At 43.4% G+C, this 23,829-nt stretch overlaps 2 protein-coding genes across 7 annotated transcripts in view; one reads left to right on the top strand and one right to left on the bottom strand.

Annotated features, from left to right (window-relative positions):
- Nucleotides 1-5,663, top strand: part of LOC117433627 (protein Aster-A-like) — a 36,563-nt gene extending 30,900 nt beyond the window's left edge. For 2 of the 6 annotated variants that reach the window (XM_059010768.1, XM_059010767.1), the window contains exons 15-20: nucleotides 1,905-2,087; nucleotides 2,962-3,028; nucleotides 3,621-3,632; nucleotides 4,402-4,509; nucleotides 4,755-4,875; nucleotides 5,321-5,663. In XM_059010768.1, the coding sequence (XP_058866751.1) occupies nucleotides 1,905-2,087; nucleotides 2,962-3,028; nucleotides 3,621-3,632; nucleotides 4,402-4,509; nucleotides 4,755-4,875; nucleotides 5,321-5,416 (587 nt within the window). In that variant the 3' untranslated portion in view covers nucleotides 5,417-5,663. The remainder of the gene's footprint in view (nucleotides 1-1,904; nucleotides 2,088-2,961; nucleotides 3,029-3,620; nucleotides 3,633-4,401; nucleotides 4,510-4,754; nucleotides 4,876-5,320) is intronic. The other 4 variants (XM_059010773.1, XM_059010772.1, XM_059010771.1 and 1 more) reach the window with 3 other exon arrangements.
- A 768-nt stretch (nucleotides 5,664-6,431) lies between these two features.
- LOC117434161 (sodium channel subunit beta-1-like) lies at nucleotides 6,432-22,406 on the bottom strand. The gene is made up of 6 exons (XM_059010774.1): nucleotides 21,014-22,406; nucleotides 11,876-12,042; nucleotides 10,611-10,848; nucleotides 9,261-9,402; nucleotides 8,858-8,957; nucleotides 6,432-7,671 (listed from the first exon to the last, which is right to left on the bottom strand). The coding sequence occupies exons 1-5, from the start codon at nucleotides 21,060-21,062 to the stop codon at nucleotides 8,891-8,893; spliced, it is 663 nt and encodes a 220-aa protein (XP_058866757.1). The 5' UTR covers nucleotides 21,063-22,406; the 3' UTR covers nucleotides 6,432-7,671; nucleotides 8,858-8,890.
- Between the last annotated feature and the right edge of the window lie 1,423 nt (nucleotides 22,407-23,829).

Raw genomic sequence — 23,829 nt, 5'->3', positions numbered from 1 at the left:
CTGCCTGGGTGGCTGTATGTATTCAGTGCAGTGGACTGAGTGTTTCCCTGCCCGGGTGGCTGTATGTATTCAGTGCAGTGGACTGAGTGTTTCCCTGCCTGGGTGGCTGTATGTATTCAATGCAGTGGACTGAGTGTTTCCCTGCCTGGGTGGCTGTATGTATTCAATGCAGTGGACTGAGTGTTTCCTGACCTGGGTGGCTGTATGTATTTCAATGCAGTGGACTGAGTGTTTCCCTGCCTGGGTGGCTGTATGTATTCAATGCAGTGGACTAAGTGTTTCCCTGCCTGGGTGGCTGTATGTATTCAATGCAGTGGACTGAGTGTTTCCCTGCCTGGGTGGCTGTATGTATTCAATGCAGTGGACTATGTGTTTCCCTGCCTGGGTGGCTGTATGTATTCAATGCAGTGGACTATGTGTTTCCCTGCCTGGGTGGCTGTATGTATTCAATGCAGTGGACTGAGTGTTTCCTGGCCTGGGTGGCTGTATGTATTCAATGCAGTGGACTATGTGTTTCCCTGCCTGGGTGGCTGTATGTATTTCAGTGCAGTGGACTGAGTGTTTCCCTGCCCGGGTGGCTGTATGTATTCAATGCAGTGGACTGAGTGTTTCCCTGCCTGGGTGGCTGTATGTATTCAATGCAGTGGACTGAGTGTTTCCCTGCCCGGGTGGCTGTATGTATTCAGTGCAGTGGACTGAGTGTTTCCCTGCCTGGGTGGCTATATGTATTTCAATGCAGTGGACTGAGTGTTTCCCTGCCTGGGTGGCTGTATGTATTTCAGTGCAGTGGACTGAGTGTTTCCCTGCCTGGGTGGCTGTATGTATTCAATGCAGTGGACTGAGTGTTTCCCTGCCTGGGTGGCTGTATGTATTCAATGCAGTGGACTGAGTGTTTCCCTGCCTGGGTGGCTGTATGTATTCAATGCAGTGGACTGAGTGTTTCCCTGCCTGGGTGGCTGTATGTATTCAGTGCAGTGGACTGAGTGTTTCCCTGCCTGGGTGGCTGTATGTATTCAATGCAGTGGACTGAGTGTTTCCCTGCCTGGGTGGCTGTATGTATTCAATGCAGTGGACTGAGTGTTTCCCTGCCTGGGTGGCTGTATGTATTCAATGCAGTGGACTGAGTGTTTCCCTGCCTGGGTGGCTGTATGTATTCAGTGCAGTGGACTGAGTGTTTCCCTGCCTGGGTGGCTGTATGTATTCAGTGCAGTGGACTGAGTGTTTCCCTGCCTGGGTGGCTGTATGTATTCAGTGCAGTGGACTGAGTGTTTCCCTGCCTGGGTGGCTGTATGTATTCAGTGCAGTGGACTGAGTGTTTCCCTGCCTGGGTGGCTGTATGTATTCAATGCAGTGGACTGAGTGTTTCCCTGCCTGGGTGGCTATATGTATTTCAATGCAGTGGACTGAGTGTTTCCCTGCCTGGGTGGCTGTATGTATTCAATGCAGTGGACTGAGTGTTTCCCTGCCTGGGTGGCTGTATGTATTCAGTGCAGTGGACTGAGTGTTTCCCTGCCTGGGTGGCTGTATGTATTCAGTGCAGTGGACTGAGTGTTTCCCTGCCTGGGTGGCTGTATGTATTCAATGCAGTGGACTGAGTGTTTCCCTGCCTGGGTGGCTATATGTATTTCAATGCAGTGGACTGAGTGTTTCCCTGCCTGGGTGGCTGTATGTATTCAATGCAGTGGACTGAGTGTTTCCCTGCCTGGGTGGCTGTATGTATTCAGTGCAGTGGACTGAGTGTTTCCCTGCCCGGGTGGCTGTATGTATTCAGTGCAGTGGACTGAGTGTTTCCCTGCCTGGGTGGCTGTATGTATTCAATGCAGTGGACTGAGTGTTTCCCTGCCCGGGTGGCTGTATGTATTCAGTGCAGTGGACTGAGTGTTTCCTGACCCGTGTCTGTGCAGAGCTGGAGGTGTCGAAGGTAGAGGCCCTGTTGAAAGCGGACACGGTCGGCAGTGAGAATCTCGGGAAACTACCGGCACTGCGACGCAGGAAACGCAACCTGATCCGCAAGACCCACCTCGGGGAGGGGCTGGGAGCCATCGGGGCGGACAAGGAGCGCACCAGCAGGGGGGGCCGTGGAGCAGGTACGAGATCTGTCCCCTCACCCTCTAGAGCAGGGGAGTCAAACTCCAGTCCCCGAGGTGCCGCAGGGTCTTCTGGTTTTCATTCCAATTCATGACTTGTTTTCAGCTCTTAAACAGCTGCAGATTTCAAGTCAGCTACAACATTTTATAACTTGAACTCTGCAACATTTTAGGAGATTATCAGTTCAATTAAGGGTCTGGTTAAGTAATTGAGAGCTCAGTTGGGATGTAAACCAGCAGACAGGAGGGGGTCCCCAGGACTAGGGATGGGAAGCCCTGCTTGGCCTGCAAACTGAGATTTCTTTTTACCTAGTGTAGTACCAGATCATGTTTTCAAAATTAACACATGTTTTCCACAACGTGTTTCTTTCGAAACTCCACATTTTGAGACCTTTTTATAATAAATGGGTGTGCCTGGATGAGAAATATTACAGGATTATTTTGTTAGTTGCAATCGCTGGAAGCAGTCCTGTTTTTTTTAGTTTTTGGAAACTTTTCTAAACCAAGATAAGCGAATAAGACAGGCGACAATTTCCTTACCCCAGGCATACAGTTTGACACAGCTGTGTAAAATATCTAACAGTCAGTAGAGTGTGGAGATCAGAGAGATAGCTGTGTGTGTGTGAGACTTAAATTGCAACTCTCTAGCAGTTTTTGTTTTTTTTCTTCACACTTACAAAGATCATCCACTGCGGTCATCCACTTGGCTATTCTTAAATTAATATTTCTTCATCGATTACATTTTGAAGGAAAAGAAAAAATGAAAATGTGGTGAAAGGGAGACCAAGTGGAGAAAAAAGGTATTGCATGAGTGTGTCTGGACGTGTGTATAAAGTAAAAGGCTGACTGGTTTGCTGTCTGGTTTGTATTGCAGGCTCTCCCTACATGAAGCCTGGCATCCGAAATGGCATCAATATAATCCTGCTCATTATCAGCTTCATGTGAGTCTGCCTGTCTGCTTCCTGACCCCCCCAGAATGCAACACACAGCCCAGGGTGCTGGGGTCGAAAGCTTTGCATCACCTAGAATTTTAGGATTGAGACATTAATTTAAATATTTTATATAATATATATATGTATATGTATGAACATTAATTAGATATTTTAACATCATGTAATCAAAGAAACTACAAAATGATACCGGAAGCCATAATAGTAGTACAGTAGTATTTCATGTCAGATTTCGACATGTCACATTTTTTAATGTGTCAGGTTTTTTTCCGATAAGTTATATGGAAAACTACAAAGCGCCGGTGTGCGATTCAATATGTTAACGTAACATTATTCAGCAGGTTTCATTCGACTTTATGAAATTAGTTAATTCTGTAGAGGGTGATGATGCAACACCTGTGGCCAGCACTGTCGTGATCGATCTTTTTAATTAATAAGAAAGTCCCTCTCTTGAATGTTTGCTGGCTAGCTGACAAGCTGCCGTAATCAAAGTGGATTGAAAGGTTCCTGTGAGTCTGAGCTCAATGTCTGGCTGTTCTGATGAGTGTCTGTCTTCTCTCTTTCCTTTCCTGCTTCCCAATAGGATCTGTATAAGGTATTGTATCGACAGCATCACCCTCGTCTTAGTGTCTCTATTGTAGCTCAGGTTTCATATCCTCCTCCCCTCTAACTGATCAGAGCAGTGGGGTTAATTGAAGGCCTGTTTTTTTTGTATGTGATCTTAGTCACGTTTTTGATCACAGCGTGAGAAACGCTTGGACAGGAATCCCAGTAGTGCCCCTGGAGTCCGGGCTCTGTGCCCCTGGAGTCCGGGCTCTGTGCCCCTGTTGAGGTGCATGTGAAGGTCCAGTCACTGCTATAGGGTACATCGCTGAAAGGCTAGCAGACGGCACCCTTGTAACATTTGATGTTTAGGGAGTACTGTAAGTGGCACTGCTGAGTTTTGTTTTAAAATAAAAACTTCAAATTTAAAAAATGTATGATGTCATTTAAAATCATTTTTGATTGTTTTTTTAAATAGCCGGTGTGGTACATACTGCCACATTTTATGCAAATGCCATTTTCTCCTTTCTTTCTTTCTTTCTTTCTTTCTTTCTTTCTTTCCTTCTGTCTGTTTTCATCTTTTCTTCATTTTCTCCCAAGACGTGTAATTGCAAGACTGAACCCGGGTTAAAGGCAAGAGATTAGGAAATAGTGTCACTAAAAAAAAAAAGATAATTCTGCTCCACTCCGAACCCAAGAATCAATCATGTTGTTAATATTTCTAAACACAAAGGCATCGCCAGTAATGCATCTGAATTGGTCGTGGCAGTGGGACTGTGTGCTGTGCTGTCTGACTCTCCTCTCCTCTCCTCTCCTCTCAGTCTGGTGGTGCTGGTGGCTCTCAACGTACTCCTCTTCTACAAGCTGTGGTCCATGGAGCGGGCAGCACACACCCTTGAGACCTGGCACTCCTACGCACTTTCAGACGGGTAAGAGCGCCTCCCTTCTCTCTCAACACACACACACACACACACACACACACACACCAGACATATACACACTGCAGTCACAGCACAGAGAGAGAACCTCTCTGTCTCTTTAATACACACCTCCAGACACACAAACACATGCTGGACACAGGGTGAGAACACCATGCACGCTTGCTTGTATTTATTATTTATTTATTTTAAACACATAGGCACAGGGCCTCAGTCTCTGCTTCTCTCCCCGACAGTAAGCTCCCTCAGACGGCCTCGGAGTGGGCACAGATCCTGGAGCTGCAGAAGCAGTTCCACAAGGCTGAGGTCTGCAAGTGGAAGCAGATCCTCAAATCCTCCGTCGGGCTGCTGGACGAGGTGAGCGGCTGGAGAACCGGTCCTTATTGGGATCCAGAGATCCGCGGAGGAGGGTTGTCGGTGTCGATCGGGCTGATTTTCGCCGCTCCGAGAGAAAGGAGGGGAAAAACATCTGCTTGGGTTTGTGTGGCTCGCCGTTCTCCGCACTGTCGGTCGTCACAAATCCGAACAGCTGTTTCTTTGCTCGTTTTCACTCTGAATGGTAAATTTAGCCTGATTTGGACAGCAGTGACCCTCCCGATTTCTATTAGAGAGCTCAATCTGAGTAGTTGTTTTGTGCAGCACTGGATGGGAACTGGCAGTGGGTCTGCAGTGTTGAAGCTGCAGTTAATATGTTGTGTTCACAATAGTTCATATATTGAATTAATCAATCTCTCTCTCGCTCTCTCGCTCGCTCTTTCCCTCTCTCTCACCCTCTCGCTCTCCCTCTCTCGCTCTCTGTCAGATGAAGTTTTCTCTGGAGAAGCTGAACAGAGGGATCTTGACAGCAGAGACCCCGTTTGAATCCGAGGGGAGCGGAGAGGAGCCTCTCTCCCAGTGATCCGACTCCACGGAGCCACTAGAGACTTTGGAGCAACGTGCAATTCCGTGGGCTTAATAACCCCCGCCCCCCCCCAAATACATGGCAAAGCCCAGAGATCAACTGCTGTAGTGCCAGAAGTAGAGGATGAGGGGGAAAAAAACTGAGGAGTGGTGGAATATTTCATGGAATAGTTCCCACAGATTTCGGAAAATGATGTGTTTCTTTTTTTTTTTTTTTTTTTTTACCACAGACGGTATTAGTTCTGACTTGAAATATATATATATATATATATATATATATATATATATATAAAGAGTACGCTGTAGATTTTGATCTAGATTATTCTAGATTTCACATTCTCCGAACTTTGACTGATTTGGGAGGACCAAGACTAAAACAAGAAAAATACAGGAACCTTTTTTTTGTTTGTTTGTTTGTTTTTGGACTTCCTAACTTGAATGCGAGTTTCAAACCAGAAATAAAAATGGGGACGGATTCGTTCTAGAAGAGAACCGTTTCTTATCTAGATCCTTCCGTTCCCTCGCAGAAACAAACTCCGAACGGAAGGGATCTCCCAGAACAGCCGTGCTGTATTTCAAAACAAAAACAAAGCAAGCAAACACTTCGCTAGCGAGCCAGGAGATGTAGTTACTGAACCACCTAACAAGATCATTGATCAAGAAGACCCTGTGTCCTTTTAAAAAAGGATTTCAATATGCAGAAGGTGTTCCGGACTGACTTGAACTGTTGACAGTTTATGTGTTTATTTGTTGTTGATGATGCTACTGTTTGTATTATTATTATTATTATTATTATTATTATTATTATTATTGTTAGTGTCGTTTTTAAAAGGGAAATCTACACTGTTATGTTGGTTTGTTGATTTTCAGTTCTCCCCCTAGTGAAACTCCCTGCCAATGCACTGAAGGCGTCCGGAGTGTGACTGCTGTGCGGTTCAGAACTCCGAGTTCGAAAGAACAATCCTATTTATTTATTTGTGTGTTTTTGAGGAGAGGCGTGTGTTGTGTGTTGGTTGTTTTTTTTTTTTTATAGATTTTAATTGGTAATCTTGGAAGTTTTTCTTGTAATCGATTTTTTAATCGGAGCATGTGAATGATCAATTAATCGATTGAATCTCTGTATCTCGAGTCCCATACATATGGAATTGTAGTAACTCATCCCTTGCATTGAAATTAAGCTGTAAAAAAAAAAAAATACCAGGATAAAGACAGCTATCTTAGTAAATCCATTTTTAAACAGATTGTTTTCATTCATGTGTTTTCATTTATTGGGTTTCTTTTAACTCAGGCTTGTTTCAATTTAACAAAAATATGAATTGATTTTAACCCATTAAATACCAAATACATTTCTTTGGAAGAAAATCAGAACATTAAGCTGTGTATGTTATGTGATGCATTTGCATTTAGACTTCACTTTTGCTGTAAGTTATCATTACAATATAGTTAGAGAGAACATTGAAATTATAGGTAGATGGTGCCAGTTAAAAATGTGCCAAATAAACTACAATGTAGTCTGTCCTCAAGCAGCACTCAGTGGGTTAATCTGAAGGGATTTCTGCATTGTTTCACACAGAGGTCATGTGACACAACTGCACTGTCTATATGAAATGCAATACTTCTGTCTGTCCTCACTTTTGACGCAATTGTCCGTCCAGAACTGAAAATGGAAACCCCACCTGTGAAAACTCCTGTACTTTCACACAAATACACCTTGGCTCCTGATTTCAAAGAAAAACTGGGTTCAAAAGAATCAAGGTGACTTCTGATTGAGTGATGACAAATCGATAATTTAGCACATGTATTTTATTTTTTTTGTTTGTTTTTTAAGCAAGCAACATTTCCACAGTTAAAATCTCTAATATTTCCAAAAGTAGTATACGATTCTACCACTTGCATTACAAGGTTGCAGGTTCGTATTGGTAACTCGTCGTGCACGCATCACTTCAGAATTGTTTCGTTAAATTGTGTTTTTCGTCGTGCTTGAAGCCCAACTAAAAGATGTTAAGCTTGGTGATGTGAATACATATTTTTTTTTCTTCTTTTTTTTTTTTTTTTATGAAAACATCTGAACATGCTTTTTTTTTTTTTCTAGTCCATAAAATGTCCAGGAAACCTTCTCTCCAAATGATATATTTAGTATGTTTTTTTCTACAGCAGCATTCCGTTCCTTTTGGCAGGTTTGCAAAGGTTCGTTCGTTCTCTTGAATTAGTTTTTTTTCTGCTCCTTCTTCAGCATGTTTTCCTCGTCGCGTTCTGAAAGAGACACACAGACCAGCACCAATTAGGACGGATCGCACACGGGATCACAGATCTCCAGAAAGAAAAACAGGGACGCTATTCTTTTTTTCTTCAATTCATTGAAGCTCTAGCAACTCTGAAGCAGTTAAAATAAGTATATAACAACACAATCATAATTTAAAAATGAAACTACAGATACATATACAGAACCACCCATCAAATATAATGTAAATGAACCAATAGTTCAGCACTTTACAAAGAACAGACACACCTTGGAAGAACTGAAGTTTGTGGTTTTAGAGAAAATAAAATTTGATAATGTACAGTAAAGAAAACCGATGGATAGACTAGCTAGCACGATGCCTGAAGGTTTAAATAGAAAGGAACAGTAGACCGTTGCATCACTTGCTATGTAGTGAAAGACATTAGATGTAAAGAGACATCAATGTGTGCTTACCATGGCATCAAAAGCCTATTAATACCTCCCTTTTAAACACACTTTCCCTTGACAAAAACATGTTAAACGTACCGAAACATTGGGAAGTTGGCTCTTTGAGCAAAAACGTACGTGTGTGTGTGTGTCTATATATATATATATATATATATATTATATAATTTATATATACACTACACACACACACACACAATTGGGACTAACTCAAAAGGTTAACTTAGCTGGTGGCACTTCAAATATATTGAAAAAAAAAAGTGAATTATTAAACACAATCAGAATTATTAAACTAGTAAGCCATAACTCTTTATTTATCTTTGTATAAAATAAACAACTGTGCTGTCAACTTGCTGAGCCCGCTACTATTGTTTCATAAAAAAGAAACCTGAATACAAAACAGCAAAACCAGGACGATAAAATCAATTCTTAAAACTGGGACTATCCCAGCTGTCCCGGGACGTCTGGTAGCCCGAAGTAAGAGAGGCCCTGCTGTACAGATCTCCTAGCAGCTGGTGATGAGTTCATACTGACATCAGCGTAAGACTTCCCTCCAATGAAAAGCAGGGTTACTAAAACCAGATCCAGACACAAATACCGACCAGACCCCTGCAGCGGCCGAGCTTTCTCTGAGATCTGAGCAAAAAATCCAAAACAAAATTGCTCAGCAGGCCTGCTGCTTTGTTTAACTGCATTAATATCTGACCAGATCGCTGACAGACAGGGTCACATTTCTCTCCCCTGCAGGCTCACCTGTCTGAGTTGCCCCTCCCGTCTTCTTCAGTGCTATTCAGCCACTTGCACCCCGGCGCAGTTCTCTTTGCTCTCCGAGGCGATGGCCAGATACTCAGCCCTGTGTGAGGAGTCAAATCCCTGTGTAAGGATCTTACACCAAGTGCAGCAGCGAACAAAGTAATGATGTATTTCACAACCTGTTAATTGCACTTCCGTTGGCTGTTAGTCTCAATGTGGAGTTTAGAAAGAAACACATGTTACAGCTGACATTTTCTGTTTAAAAGATGGGGGGGGGGGATTACAATTACATTGCAGGTGTGTAGATCATCAATATCACAACTGGTACACCTGCGTCGATCCGCCTGCTGAACGCTACTAGATGTATTCTCTGAAATGGATCGTGCAGCTCTACATCACTCACGCGTTCTCCCGCAACGCCTCCTCTCCCGCGGCAGCGATCTTGCGGTAACAGTACACCATCTCCACCAGCAGCCAGAAAGTGAGCCCAATGTTGGCGACGTACATCATCACCTCCCCTATGATCGAGGTCAGCTCCCGGTTCACTGCACACACACACGGACACTCTTATCAAAGGACAGTGAGATCCAGGCACGTGTTTTAAGGTCATTTTTTTTTTTTCCTACTGTGCACCCAGTTTTGACTGTGAAGCACACAGTGGCAGCCCGTTCCCATGTAACACTGCAGAACCTAAATAAACAGTTTAACAAAAAATATCCAAGCAAGTGTTTTAGGCTGTGTGGTCCAGTGGTTAAAGAAAAGGGCTTGTAACGAGGAGGTCCCCGGTCCGAAACCCGGCTCACTCACTGACTCATTGTGTGACCCTGAGCAAGTCACTTAACCTCCTTGTGCTCCGTCTTTCGGGTGAGACGTAATTGTAAGTGACTGCAGCTGATGCATAGTTCACACACCCTAGTCTCTGTAAGTCGCCTCGGATAATGGCGTCTCCTGAACAAACTAAACTTTAAAAATTCTCACGTCTTTATTTCATGTATCTATTTCTACATTTGCATTTTACTGCTCTGTTCTAAGTGGTGAGCTAGCCAGGCGAACCGCTGCAAGGTTAGCGTTCCATTCTTGCAGAATTAGCACACATCCATTCCTCTTAATAATGAGACCATTAAGATACCATTCAAACTTTATTATTAATATTATTTTTTTTTTTTTTTTTCGTAGACACCCTTAGCCAGGGCGACTTACAATTGTTACAAGATATCACATTATTTTTATATACAATTACCCAATTATACAGTTGGGTTTTTACTGGAGCAATCTAGGTAAAGTACCTTGCTCAAGGGTACAGTAGCAGTGTCCCTCCACCTGGAATTGAACCCATTGAGTCCAGAGCCCTAACCGCTACTCCACACTGCTGCCCTTTATCCCTCAGGGGCGGGGGTCTCCGATAGAGCAGCAGACATGATCAAATACGTTTATTGATTTTGATTTTTAAAAGTGGCGACCAAATCGATTTATCGGCCGCTCTGCCCCCGATTCTGGGGCAGTGTGTGGTCCAGGGGTTAATGAAAAGGGCTTGTAACCAGGAGGTCCCCGGTTCAAATCCCACCTCAGCCACTGACTCACTGTGTAACCCTGAGCAAGTCACTTCCTTGTGCTCCGTCTTTCGGGTGAGACGTAGTTGTAAGTGACTCTGCAGCTGATGCATAGTTCACACACCCTAGTCTCTGTAAGTCGCCTTGGATAAAGGCGTCTGCTAAATAAACAAAATATAAATAAATAAATAAATTCTGGATACCTGTGGGGACAACGGTGAGCTTGACGAACTTGGAAGCGTTGGTGTGGAACTCGTAGTGCTCGTAGTAAAGTGTCCGCTCCACGTAGCACTTGTAGAGGCCGGCATCATCGAAGGAGACGTTGAGGATGTACACGGAGACGTCCAGAAGGTCAGTTGTCTTCTTGCTGCCGTTCCAAACGAGGCGGCGTTCGAACCGATCGTCAAATATCTCCTGCTCGTAATCCTCGTACTGGTAGATCTGAAAAAAGAGGGAAGAGACAGCTTATGGATGAGTGGGTCCCCCAGGTATAACCGAGGGGAGTCTGGGTGAGGTGCAGCTGGCTGTGTTTCCACTGCCTGTCCCCTGGTAGAGCTGAGCTGAGTCTGGATGAGGTGCAGCTGGCTGTGTTTCCACTGCCTGTCCCCTGGTAGAGCTGAGCTGAGTCTGGATGAGGTGCAGCTGGCTGTGTTTCCACTGCCTGTCCCCTGGTAGAGCTAAGCTGAGTCTGGATGAGGTGCAGCTGGCTGTGTTTCCACTGCCTGTCCCCTGGTTGAGCTGAGCTGGGTCTGGATGAGGTTCAGCTGGCTGTGTTTCCACTGCCTGTCCCCTGGTAGAGCTGGGCTGAGTCTGGATGAGGTGCAGCTGGCTGTGTTTCCACTGCCTTTCCCCTGGTAGAGCTGAGCTGAGTCTGGATGAGGTGCAGCTGGCTGTGTTTCCACTGCCTGTCCCCTGGTAGAGCTGAGCTGAGTCTGGATGAGGTGCAGCTGGCTGTGTTTCCACTGCCTCTTCCCTGGTAGAGCTGAGCTGGGTCTGGATGAGGTGCAGCTGGCTGTGTTTCCACTGCCTCTCCCCTGGTAGAGCTGAGCTGAGTCTGGATGAGGTGCAGCTGGCTGTGTTTCCACTGCGTGTCCCCTGGTAGAGCTGAGCTGGGTCTGGATGAGGTGCAGCTGGCTGTCTTTCCACCGGCGCTCAGCTGCACCTCAGACAGCATGGTTTTGTATCTCATACCCAACGGGGCCAAACTGTGCTGTGCAGAAGCCCATCATCGAATGGTGAAACAGGGAGGAGGCTGGGAGCTAACTGGCGACCGCAATGCAAAACAGCCAGGCTTGTCTGCATTCGTGGGTTTTTTTTTTTTTTTTTGATTAGGCACACTAAATAAAAATAATACTGCTGCACATATTAATCAGACAATGGCGGATGGCGATGGGTGTTTTTTTTTTAACATTGCATGGGTGGGTGGGGTGGCACAAATTTGGAAGGAAGCACGGTGTCGCTGTCTTACCAAATTGAAGTCTGCATCGTCTTTGGATTTAAAGGACCACTGCACTGACGAGGTGGCCTCCACCTCGCGCCGCTGCTTACAGGAGATGCAGCCCAGCTTGAACCCTTGTCCCAGGACCGCCTCCGTGCTGGACTCCACCTCCACACAGCCACTCCAACAGACTCTCGCTGAGAGAGAGAGAGAGAGAGAGAGAGAGAGAGAGAGAGAGAGAGAGAGAGAGAGAGAGAGAGAGAGAGAGAGAGAGAGAGAGAGAGAGAGAGAGAGAGAGAGAGAGAGAGAGAGAGAGAGAGAGATGAGAACCGTGTGGGGAAGTTACTTTTAAAGTAATCACAAACAAAATTGTTACAGTGACTTATTACTTTGACTTTTATTTTTAACTAGTTAGTTACAAATGATAACTCGGGTACAGAGATATTTCGTGGTCAGGCTGCAGCACGAAATAGTCTTTGAAGATCCTGCAATTGAACCGACTCCTTATTATTATTTTTTTAATAATGATGTCGCTAAAAGTAACTACAGTTACAAGTAACTATAACTAAAAATTGTAATTCGATTACATTAACGCATTGCTGGTGTGAAATAGCCTAGGCAGTAAAGCAGTGAGAGGCCTCCTGAAAGGCAGGTGTTTTATAAGGAAAATGGATGTTTGCAATGATGTGTGTTTCAAAACAGCACATTTCAGACCGATATAGTGACTGAAAGGGCATGACAGGGAAGATTTATATACAGTAAAAATAAAGAAAACACCATTATATATTAAAAAGCTACAGCCTCTTCAATAGACATTTAAAAATCAGAGAACTGCAACATCTTCAAAAGAAGAAAAGAGGGCCCAGTGATCGTTTCCTGGTGTGCTAATGAGTGGAAAGGAAACCGATTTCAGAGACTTGATTACCTCTCAAAAGTCACGCGATTCTCTCAAGTCTGTATCCCTCGAGTGACACAAATCTAATTACCAGTTCGTTCGTTTAAACACTGCCGGAAATTAATATCAGCGCTTCAATTTCAATACTCTGGACAGCGTGCGTAAAGGCAGCATCCTAAATATACCAGGGCTTCCCTTGAGTACCTCTCTGCAGTCCAGTAAGCTATACCTCTCTGCAGTCCAGTAAGCTATACCTCGCTGCAGTCCAGTAAGCTATACCTCTCTGCAGTCCAGTAAGCTATACCTCTCTGCAGTCCAGTAAGCTATACCTCTCTGCAGTCCACTAAGCTATACCTCTCTGCAGTCCACTAAGCTATACCTCTCTGCAGTCCACTAAGCTATACCTCTCTGCAGTCCACTAAGCTATACCTCTCTGCAGTCCAGTAAGCTATACCTCTCTGCAGTCCGGTACTAAGCTATACCTCTCTGCAGTCCAGTAAGCTATACCTCGCTGCAGTCCAGTAAGCTATACCTCGCTGCAGTCCAGTAAGCTATACCTCGCTGCAGTCCAGTAAGCTATACCTCTCTGCAGTCCGGTACTAAGCTATACCTCTCTGCAGTCCAGTAAGCTATACCTCGCTGCAGTCCAGTAAGCTATACCTCGCTGCAGTCCAGTAAGCTATACCTCGCTGCAGTCCAGTAAGCTATACCTCTCTGCAGTCCAGTAAGCTATACCTCGCTGCAGTCCAGTAAGCTATACCTCTCGCAGTCGCTATTCTTTACTATAGAGAGGTGACCAAACCGCGGCTCTTTCGCAGTTCAAGCGCGACCCCTGCTGGAAACGCTGGGTGACGCACGCTTTGGGGCTCGAATGAACTGAAGAAAGAATAAACAAACAAAAACAAAAAGATAGAAAGTAAAAAAAAAAAAAAAACACAACGTTTGTGATTTGCGTTCTCTGTATTCATTCGTGTTAATTATTTTTTTTCTTATCTCTCTCTCTCTCGCCGGTTTCTTTGAAGCTGCACTTTCGACACGGCTCGCTGGCGCATGCGTATTTCGAAGCCGGATGTGCAGTTGAAAGTAAATTTCATAATTTTGAACTGAGTGCTCGTTCGAAAATATGAGGCTTTAAAACCAGACTTGGGAGAAAGAGTTCGCTTTCACTAATCCTGCGCGCCTGTAAAGCGAGCAACCTCAAACGTCACGGAAAAAAAACAACATTTTCATCTGAATATTAAGTAAAGGTGCTGCTCGTGGCAAACGTCCTTATTCAGATGAATGAAACTTTTTATAAAATGGTGATGTTGGCGCTAGACTAGAGGATGCATGTTGACGCGTTATGTTGCAGGTCTAAAATTCATATTGTATTTCTTACGTCTCGTCATGAGCAGGTACCGAGTGCAATCCCTGTCAAAATTAATTCAGTGCATTTGACATCCACAAAACTTGAACAGTATTTAACAGCCATACACAAAAATGCGTCTTTTTTTAAACCCAGCATTCAGGGGAAGAGCTTGTCAAAAAAAAATCCTTACAAAAATGTCTGTTTTTAGTGTAATCAGGTCGGTTACTGTATTTTGCTTCATAATAACTAATTATATTGTCTTTACAAACAGAAACAATGGGAAAACAGCACCGTGTTACATTTGAATTTTAATACACTGTAGATCTACAGTACAATACAGATTACACAGAACCTGTGCAGGCAATGTTCTATCCCTTGTTCTTGCGTATTTTGCTGCCATCAAGTACTGCACAGTGACGCTAGTATTTAAAATGTCTTGCTCTCGCAAACATGTCACGTTTTACAGTACGTGTCTTGCGGCTCTCGACAGTATGGAAATGTTGGTATGCGGCTCGTAGGGTCAGGAAGTTTGGGCACCCCTGCTTTAGTAAAAGTCTCTACTGTCCAGGGCTATCAAGCCGCCACTTCTGCCCTCATAAACGGACCATATCCCATACCTTAACGTTGCTTAATTATGCTTTTATTATAGTCAACGTTTATGAGGGGGTTGCAGACAAAAACAAGCACGTTATTATTATGACTGGGTCATTTTATCCAACGCGACATAGAGGGGGGTGAGTCGGCTGCAGAGTCGCGTCCGAGACTGAGGTCCACTTCGTGTAGAATCAAAGCCATGGGTGGGTCCAAAGTATTGTATGTCCCCTTTCCCCCCTCTCCCCCTCCTTCTGTGTTGCAATGCAGCCCTGTCCTGGAAGCATACTGCAGTGATCAATACATGAGCAGCGTGGCAAAACACAGCTGACCTTGCACAATCCTCAATATGAGAGAGAGAGGAGGGAGAGAGGGGGAGAGGGGAGAGAGAGGGAGGGAGGGAGGGAGAGAGAGAGGGAGGGGGAGAGAGAGAAGAGAGAGGGAGGGAGAGAGATTGGAGAGAGGAGGGAGGGAGGGAGAGAGGGGAGGGAGGGAGAGTGAGAGAGGGAGGGAGAGGAGAGAAGAGAGGGAGAGAGGAGGGAAGGAGAGAGGAGGGAGAGAGAGGGGGAGGGAGAGAGAAGAGAGGGAGGGAGAGGAGAGAGAGAGGGAGGGAGAGAGAAGGGAAGGAGAGAGAGAGAGAGAGAGAGAGGCAGGCTGCGGTGTCTTTCACAGCTTTCAGTTTCAAACAGGGACAAGGTCTTTAACCGCCTGACTGCCACGTGAAATGCTGACGCTTCTGCAGAGCAACAGTATAAAAAAACCGTACACTCAAATTCATATCTACCTATCTATCTATCTATCTATAATTTCAGCCTCATCAGCAAGACAAGGTCTAGTTTGTATGTGTTTTTTCAGTTTTTAGTTTAATCATTTCAAACAGGACAAACACCTCTGTCTGAAGGTTTCACGGGTCACGACCGTTCCTGGGATAAGCAATAATCCGATGTGAACGTGATGTGGAATCCAAGGTTCATTTTTTATATATATATACAGTATATATATATATATATATAATATTTCCATCTCTCAGATGTGGCACGATTGCAATTCTTGTGAGTGGTCTTCATTACAACAACTGAGTCATATCACTATTGGATTTCTATTTCAAAAAACATATTGAAAACAGTGTACTGGTGAAGCAGCCTATTACAGGGAAATATAGGACTTGTACAATAATATCTACCCTTGAATTAACCACAGAAGTAAAGTATTGAATAGTGAACTATAACACAGTGCATGTGAAGAGACAGAGAGACAAGCATGGCTTTACATACCTACAGCTGGGACCAGAACTTCACCTAGAATTTTAGGATTGAGACAGAACAAAAAAAAACTATAGGAACATAATTTAGATCTTTTTTATTTATCGTGTAATCACAATCATGTTAGATTTTGAAATTTCCCTTTTTTTTACAGATATTTAAGGGAGCAGTTGTCCGTACACCTCTCACAGTTATGATGCATGTTTATAGCAGACATTAATAAAGGACTTGCCTGTAGAAAGACTGCAGTCTGTGAGCTTCACCAAGCATTGCTGTCAGAAATACTGAGTACCACGTCCTTCCCTTCCGCTTTTAAATAGTGTACGATTAATATTTCATATCATGGAGCTCAGCTATTCCTGTCAAAAGGAGCTGAGGTTTCATAATAGGACTCCATGCATCATTTTTTTCCAAACTTTATGCAAGGAATGCTTGCAAACACAATGCACGCCTTCCAATTCCACATTCGGATTACACCGATATTAAAAATAAAACCTCTGAATTTAAAAGCAGCGTGTATTATGTATTGAATGAGCGGACAATGCAGGGGGAACACAAAATCAGCCATCGGGCCTCTGAATTATTTAGTGTAGTTTTACTAGACTATAATAGGCAAACTGATAACAAAAAAAAAATGTTATACTTATTTGTAAAATTGTATTTTGTAATGTGGCTATTTTTGTTAGAATTATATTAGAACGCTCATCGCGGGCCCCCTAGAGAGTTTGACCACAGTATTATGGCTTCCGGTAGACTTTCGCGATATCATTTTGCAGCTTCTTTGATTATATGAAATGAAAGATCTGAATTATGTTATGCAAAACTTTTGGTCATAACCAAATGATCTGACCTCTTTGAACTTGTCAGGACTGCTTGAAGCATGTTTGCCCTTTCTGTTCTCATTATTATCATTTAGTCGTTTAGCAGATGCTTATATTTAAAGCAACTTACAGAGACTAGGGGGTGAACTATGCATCCCAACTGCTGCTGCAGAGTCTCTTCCAATAGGAGCTTGTTTGTTTTACGTCTCATCCGAAGGACGGAGCCCAAGGAGGTGATGCGACTTGCTCAGGGTCACACACAGGGAGTCAGTGGCTGAGCTGGGATTTGAACCAGGGACATCAAGACCTTTTCTTTAACCACTGGACCACCAAGCCTCCTGCAGGGGCAAAGCTAATGCTGAAAGTTCTCCCCCCGCCCCCTATTGGAAGAACCGGAGATAAGCGCCAACGCATCCATCTGTGACAATGCCAGTGCTAATCTGCAGTATTGGACGAGTGACAAGACATTGCTATTATTATTTCAGTGTGATGCTAAATTAGAGGAGAGTGGAGGGGAATAACGCAATGCTTTCCATACACAGAATGAAACCCATGACAAGCTGCATTGCTTTCACTTGTGTAATATTTATTCACGATGTTTAAGCTGCAGTGTGGCACAATCACGTTCATATGAAGAAGCTAGATTTAAATGACACACAGCTAACAGAATGATTCCATTACATCGAATACGCATGAACATCGTTTCCTGGATCCCCCATGTTCCCACCTGTAAGATGCACACATTATGTTAAACATGTATTTTATTTTATTAATTTAGAGCAGGGTTCTCCAACCCTGCTGGAGAGCTGCTGTGGCTGCTGGTTTTCGTTTCAACCAATCTCTCAGCTACTTAATTGAACCAATCATTGGCTTAATTAGTCAAGATGAACAGATGTTCCAGATCTTTAGCCACTGATGATGTACATACACCTCGAAAACCTGCTGGATAGGGGTCCCCCCAGGACCAGGGTTGAAGACCCCTGATTTTAGAGTGTCCAATTATTTGACCTCTGGAGGATGGCGGCCAGCCCTGCAGGTGTCCGCCCGAGCTCACTGGACGCCTGGCCGGTGGGGTTCGCTTACATTAGGTCATTATTGTGTTAGCCTTTAAGAGACAACTAGAGATGGCTAAGGGAGTGTTTAAACACAGGCTGAGGTTTTCTGTTAGTGCTGTAGGCGGTTATCTCCAAGTCCACTTAATTGATCCTCTATTGAAATCTCTTAAGTGCTTTGGGCTTGTATTTGTTTTGGATTTTAATAAACAGTTGTTTGCGTACGCTCTCTGTTCTGTATCAGACGCAGAGAGGTTTTGTATTGGCTGCTGTGTGCTGTTAATGGGAGCCTTTGTGATGTTTGTTTATCTGTACCATGTCATCCTAGAATAACAGGATTTAGAGTCTCAATGGAGGTGAATAGCATAGACAACTGTCATGTGATATGGCATGTATTCAAAATAGACAGTCTGCCCTTTATAATAGGATCATCTGTCAGTAGTATACTGGGCCCTATTCGTTTTTGAAGGGCTGTTTTTTTTTAAGTGTGTTAGTAATAATGAGTTCACAACGAGAGAGAGCGGAATTAGAGAATCACAGAATGAGGACGAAGCCCAGAGTCCTTCCGAAGCTCGTAGGGTTTTTCATTTTCCGTTGGTCTGCAAGATTCAGCCAGACCAGAGCACCAGTTCTGAAGCGTTCAGCAAGCCTAGCCACAGGGTTCTGTGTAATACACGGCAGGGAGCGAGGCTGGCAGGGCCCTCCGCCTCTTTCGTTCTGTTTAGTGGAGTCGAGGCTGATCAATCCCCGCCATGCCAAGTGGGATTGAAGCTTGTCAAGGAAGGGATTGAGCAAGCGAGCTTTTTATTATCGGGATTTCCACTCTTGTAGCAGAGCGAGTTATTCTCAGGTAAAGCACGAGAATGCTGGAATGCCATCAACTTGATCCGATTAAAGAGACGCTAGACGAGGTCAGAATCCACTTTCTTACCTCTTAACTCTTAGCCCTCCCCCCTGCAGGAATTGTCGATACGCTTTTCATTTTTAATAGGACCATCACAGAAGTCAGATAAAAGCTTACATAGGCAAGTTAAAAGTGGATTTGAGAAGAGTGCACATGATTTATTTTTTTTGCAGAAACTGGAGAACAGTTTGTATGCAGTTACGTCAAATCCAGTAAACCTCACGGCATGGAACTGATCTCTGTAGCGAGTATTGAAATGTCAGGATTGCACACTAATGATACCAAAGCAACAGTGAAATAAAGAATCGGACTCAAAATAAAACGAGCTGTGTAAAATGAGCGCTCGTGATATTACTGCATAAAAACAGGGAGGTCAGGAAATAGCGTGGCGCCATGAATAGGAAACAAATTCAATAACTAACCCGACGATCTTGTAATTTCAGGCGACACCAGGGTAAGGTAGCTGGCACAAAAGGAGGAACACACAACACTCTCTGATCACTGACCTCTCAAACCCAAACTGCTGCACCGCAAACCTTACAATGCTCAAGGCATGATGGGCAACTGCAGAAAGGTCCTCACCAGATTGTGCGCTATTTGCATAATGGCAACGTATGAATTTTAAGTTACAAATGAAGCACAAATATTCTACCCAGTCCTTCTGAATTTCTAATAAATAGATAGCATTTAGGGCTACCATCACGACTAAAGACACTTGGTTTCTTTATGTTTTATACCAGCATGCAGTGGTTTGACAGTTAGGGGTGATAGATACATACACCAGTAGCCTATTTGTAATGCTTAAATACACATTAAATAATAATACATACATAAACGCATTGGGGAAGCTGTTACATGGATTTTAACAGAAAATACAGATCTGGCCATTTTAAAATCATTGAGATACTGAACGTCTGAACTTTTCACTGGGAAAGGATGAAAAGAGTAGGCCTCTGTTTTATATAAATCAATCAGATAAATAAATAAATAAACAGCCAAGCTGTTCCAGTTAAATACCTTTTTTTAAAGCTTTTTAATCATGAGAAGTACTGTGCTGTTTACACAAGCATGCTTGCATAACAGATTTAGAAGCTGTTTGGATTAATCAAATTGAGCCAGGCAGAAGGCTGCTGGTGATCGTAAGCAGACAGATATTCCTCTAGTGTCATTTACTCGGTTCAGTGACTGTAGCTCCCACGTGAATGCTATTGTAGCCATGTCTTTTTTTAAAACCTCGCTGATCAGTTCTCACAATAGTGTTGAACTCGCTTGCTCATTTCTCCTGGAGGGTGTCCCCACACCCCCCTTCAACGGCTTCCTGTTATTAACCAATCAGCTGCTTCCCCTGTTGATTGGCAGGGTTTCAGCCAGTAACGTGACCCGAAAAGACACTGCTGAGGTCAAATCACCCAGGAGGTGCAGGTGTAACAGATATCCTGTGAATGAGGCACGGAGGCTTTCTTTAACCTACTGTGGTACTGATGTCATGTTTCGAAAGTTTGTATTAACATGTGTTTCTTTCAAAACTGCACATTTCAGAACTCTGCAGCTAATGGGAGAGGAAACTGGTAAGAATCAAGGAATGAATCCACTCCCTGCAAGTATTTACAAAGTTTAGAGTTCTAAAGTTTATTAAAGTGTTTCCATAATATTACATAAATAATATTAGTGCCACGAAGACCTTGGCTGTTTCCAGGGGCATCCGCAGCCTACTGTCATATTTACAAAATGTCATATTTCAATATATTTTTAAACAGCCACAACATTTAAAATATTGCAATAGTTTTTTTTTTTTTAAATAGGCGATCAGGATTGCTTTAATACCAGTATTGTTGTGATTCTACTGCGGAGGTAGATTTAGCTTGTAAATGATCACAGAACATCGATATTTTGTTTCAACTGCCATAGCAAACACACACACTATGTCCAAATAAAGTGTTAGAATATAATTTACATATTTATTTAATTTGTATATCCGTGCAAGCAAAAAGGAAAACGTGTATTTGGTGGTATAGCTTTACTAAAATAAAATTTAAAATTTAAAAAAACATACGCCTTCACATACGCCTCCTTAAAATTATCCAGATAAAAGTAATATCGATCACAAAATACAGGACGACAACATCCGGATCACTTTGATCCAGATTAAAATTTTTGAAAAACCAGCCCCGGGTGTATTAATTTGCCGCTTTTGCAATACATACATACATACATACATACATACACACATATACATGTATAAACACACACCGCACAGCACACACACGAGTATTGACTGTAAACATGGTAACTTACCACACATCAGCCATGTAAACGAAGCCACCAGTATGTTCAAGAGAGCCATTGCGATTCTTCAAACGTACAGCAAAGCCCTTAGTTCGTGTTCATCAAACTGTCAACAGGAACCCAGGCGATGCTGTCGACTGCTATTCTGTGTGTCTCCAGTCAACAGCGTTTCGAAGCGTTCCTTAAAATCCACGGAGCGTGTTTACAGCTGTTTTGTCCGTTTTTTCTGTGTGGGGAACTAAGCAAGGCCAAGTTCATTTGATATTCTCCTTGAGTAGTCAACTGGGATATTTATAGATCCAGCAACATCCCGTGTCCCAAATTTTTAAGACGTTAGTATAGAACGCGCTCGAGTCAAACACATGAAGGAGGAGGTCGTGTCATGTTCTTCAATACAAAAGTCTGCAGCGGCATTTTGACATAGGCAATATATCTTAATGCCTGCTCATTATAAAATAAAAACTGTCGCTGTATCAGAACAATTATATATGCATGTGTGTGACGATTTACAACATATCGATCTACAAACACAATCAGTTTGATAATAACTAACCAGTGTACGCAGTTTTAATATGATACGCTGTTATATAATGTATCAGATGGTCAATAATTAAGGATTTTTGGATAAAATACATTCACAGTAAAAAAGATCGCGAGTTCGGTCTCTTTATTGCTCCTGGTGAATATTTCATTGAACTGGCGTCCTGCTGTATCTTTCTGTCTTAATAATTAACTAACACCGTGTGGTTCTGCTCTGGCGAGGCAGTTTTTATCTAATGAAATACAGTAACTAAACCGTATAGCTATATAATACAGTTGGCTGAGATTTCAGTGCAGTTGCATAAACAGTTTTAAATAAGCGGTGTAACGATATAGTCAGTGCTTGTCCAAATTAACCTCGCAGAGACTGAGAGATATATAATTGACATTGCTTTGTCGTGTATCACTGCACGCTGCTAGCGTTTTTCGATCCTTCGGCGATAAAGACCAAAAAGAAAGATGCAGTCTTTTATAAAAGAAAGGTGTTCTATACAACGGCAAAAAATACAAAATTGCACAGGGAAAAAAAAAAAAGAAAAATCGGGATGCGCTTTTTAGTGATAAGGCTAAACAAGCGGCCACTGCAGCGGGTGTCTGAAAATCAAAACGCCGTGCCTCTTTGTAACACGCAATTCGGAAAACCTTTTGAACCCGGTGGCGGCGGTCGAGTGGTGCTGTCAAATTTGACTCCGTGTTTGGTGTCCGAGTTGCCTCCAGAGAGTCCGTCGACAATGACACATTAAAAGACTCCTTGTTAATTACCTCGACCAAATTAAGAGCCTCTTCGCCTCAGCGTTTCCAAGCAACCGCTGCGCCCGCGGGTCAGCTTGCGCTGCTGCTGCTGCTAGACCGAAGCAGCCGCACATGCAGTCGCTCTTCCTTCGGTAACGTTTGAAATATATATCTAAAAAAAATGTTAACGTCTTGGGAAAAATGAACCGGCAAATCAAATACGAATCGGTTAATTAGAGCTCCACGGAGCTGTGCACAGTGACGTGGTGCGGATATGCATACTACAGTATAATATTAACTATAATATTGCTTTTCTTTGCGCAGTGATATTTAAAACAAAAACCAAAACCCCAAAAAATAAATTTAAAAAATCATCCGATTCTAATTGTCGACTTCCTCGTTCAACGCAGCTGAAAGAACAGGTTCATTTTACGTGTTCATTACCGATCCCATCCACCAAAACGTAATTGCCGTTTGCATGTTGTTGTGAAGCAAGGAGAGACAGATTGAACCGAACACGCAGCTGCATAGACAGACGCACCGGCAAATGTTATTAGCACATTTCAGTGCTCAGAAATTACATCCATTTTTTTTTTTTTCGTCTTCAATACTTGCTAAGGCACACCAGTTCTTATTGTGTGTCCATGAACGATGAATGGACGAGAGAGAGAGAGAGAGAGAGGACGGAAGAGGAGGAGGGGAGGAGGAGATGTGATGCATTGCAGCAACACGATTTATTCAAAGGAGGAGGGGGGGGGGGCGGCTAGCATTTTCTAGTTTTAATGGCCCCCCTTTGAGGTGAAAAAAACCGGTACCATAAACCGAGATGGTGTGTGTGTATATATATAAGTGACACTGCTGCTTCGCTTAATAAATAGGCGTGCCTACCTACGAACCTTGCCGTATACACACACCTGGACTGCAGTTTGCCTGTGTTGACAGGCTAATGTAGCCTAATGTTGTGTCGTTATAATCAACAACCGTATCAACAGAACGAGGAGACAACAGAGACGAGCGTTTCTATAGCAGCGGGTTCAAATCCGACCTGCATCGCTCCTCCTAACGGCCTTTGCGACTACTGAATAACGAAACGGCCAGGTACCTATTTCATCTCTCTCTCTCTCTCTCTCTCTCTCTCTCTCTCTCTCTCTCTCTCTCTCTCTCTCTCTCTCTCACACATACCCATAAACACACCAAATACTTTATGTAAGGCTGCATTGCACCGACAGAGAAATAAACGTGACTCTCTCCACACATTAACAGGACGTAGGTTTACAGCCTTATCCTAAGCGCCACAGCTCTTAGAAATGTAAACCTATATTGTAATTCTAGTTCAGTATATAGAGTGTAATGTTTTTATTGTCCAGCAGGTGTTTTGGGGCTGATAAAGAAGACAGTTGTAATGCTTTATGCGCCCAGTAGGCGGATATGTAAGACTGCAGTTATCCCGGATGTTGACTATACAGGAAAATAAGCTGCTTCTGAAGAACGTGCGACCACACCAACTTGTTTACCTTTGCCCACTTCTCGTGAATTAAGCTGCTGTCAAGCCA

The sequence above is a fragment of the Acipenser ruthenus genome, chromosome 41, assembly GCF_902713425.1.
Source record: "Acipenser ruthenus chromosome 41, fAciRut3.2 maternal haplotype, whole genome shotgun sequence".
Classification (NCBI taxonomy): domain Eukaryota; kingdom Metazoa; phylum Chordata; class Actinopteri; order Acipenseriformes; family Acipenseridae; genus Acipenser; species Acipenser ruthenus.
The sequence above is the reverse complement of the archived record's forward strand: the minus strand, read 5'-3'. Positions and strand labels throughout refer to the sequence as shown.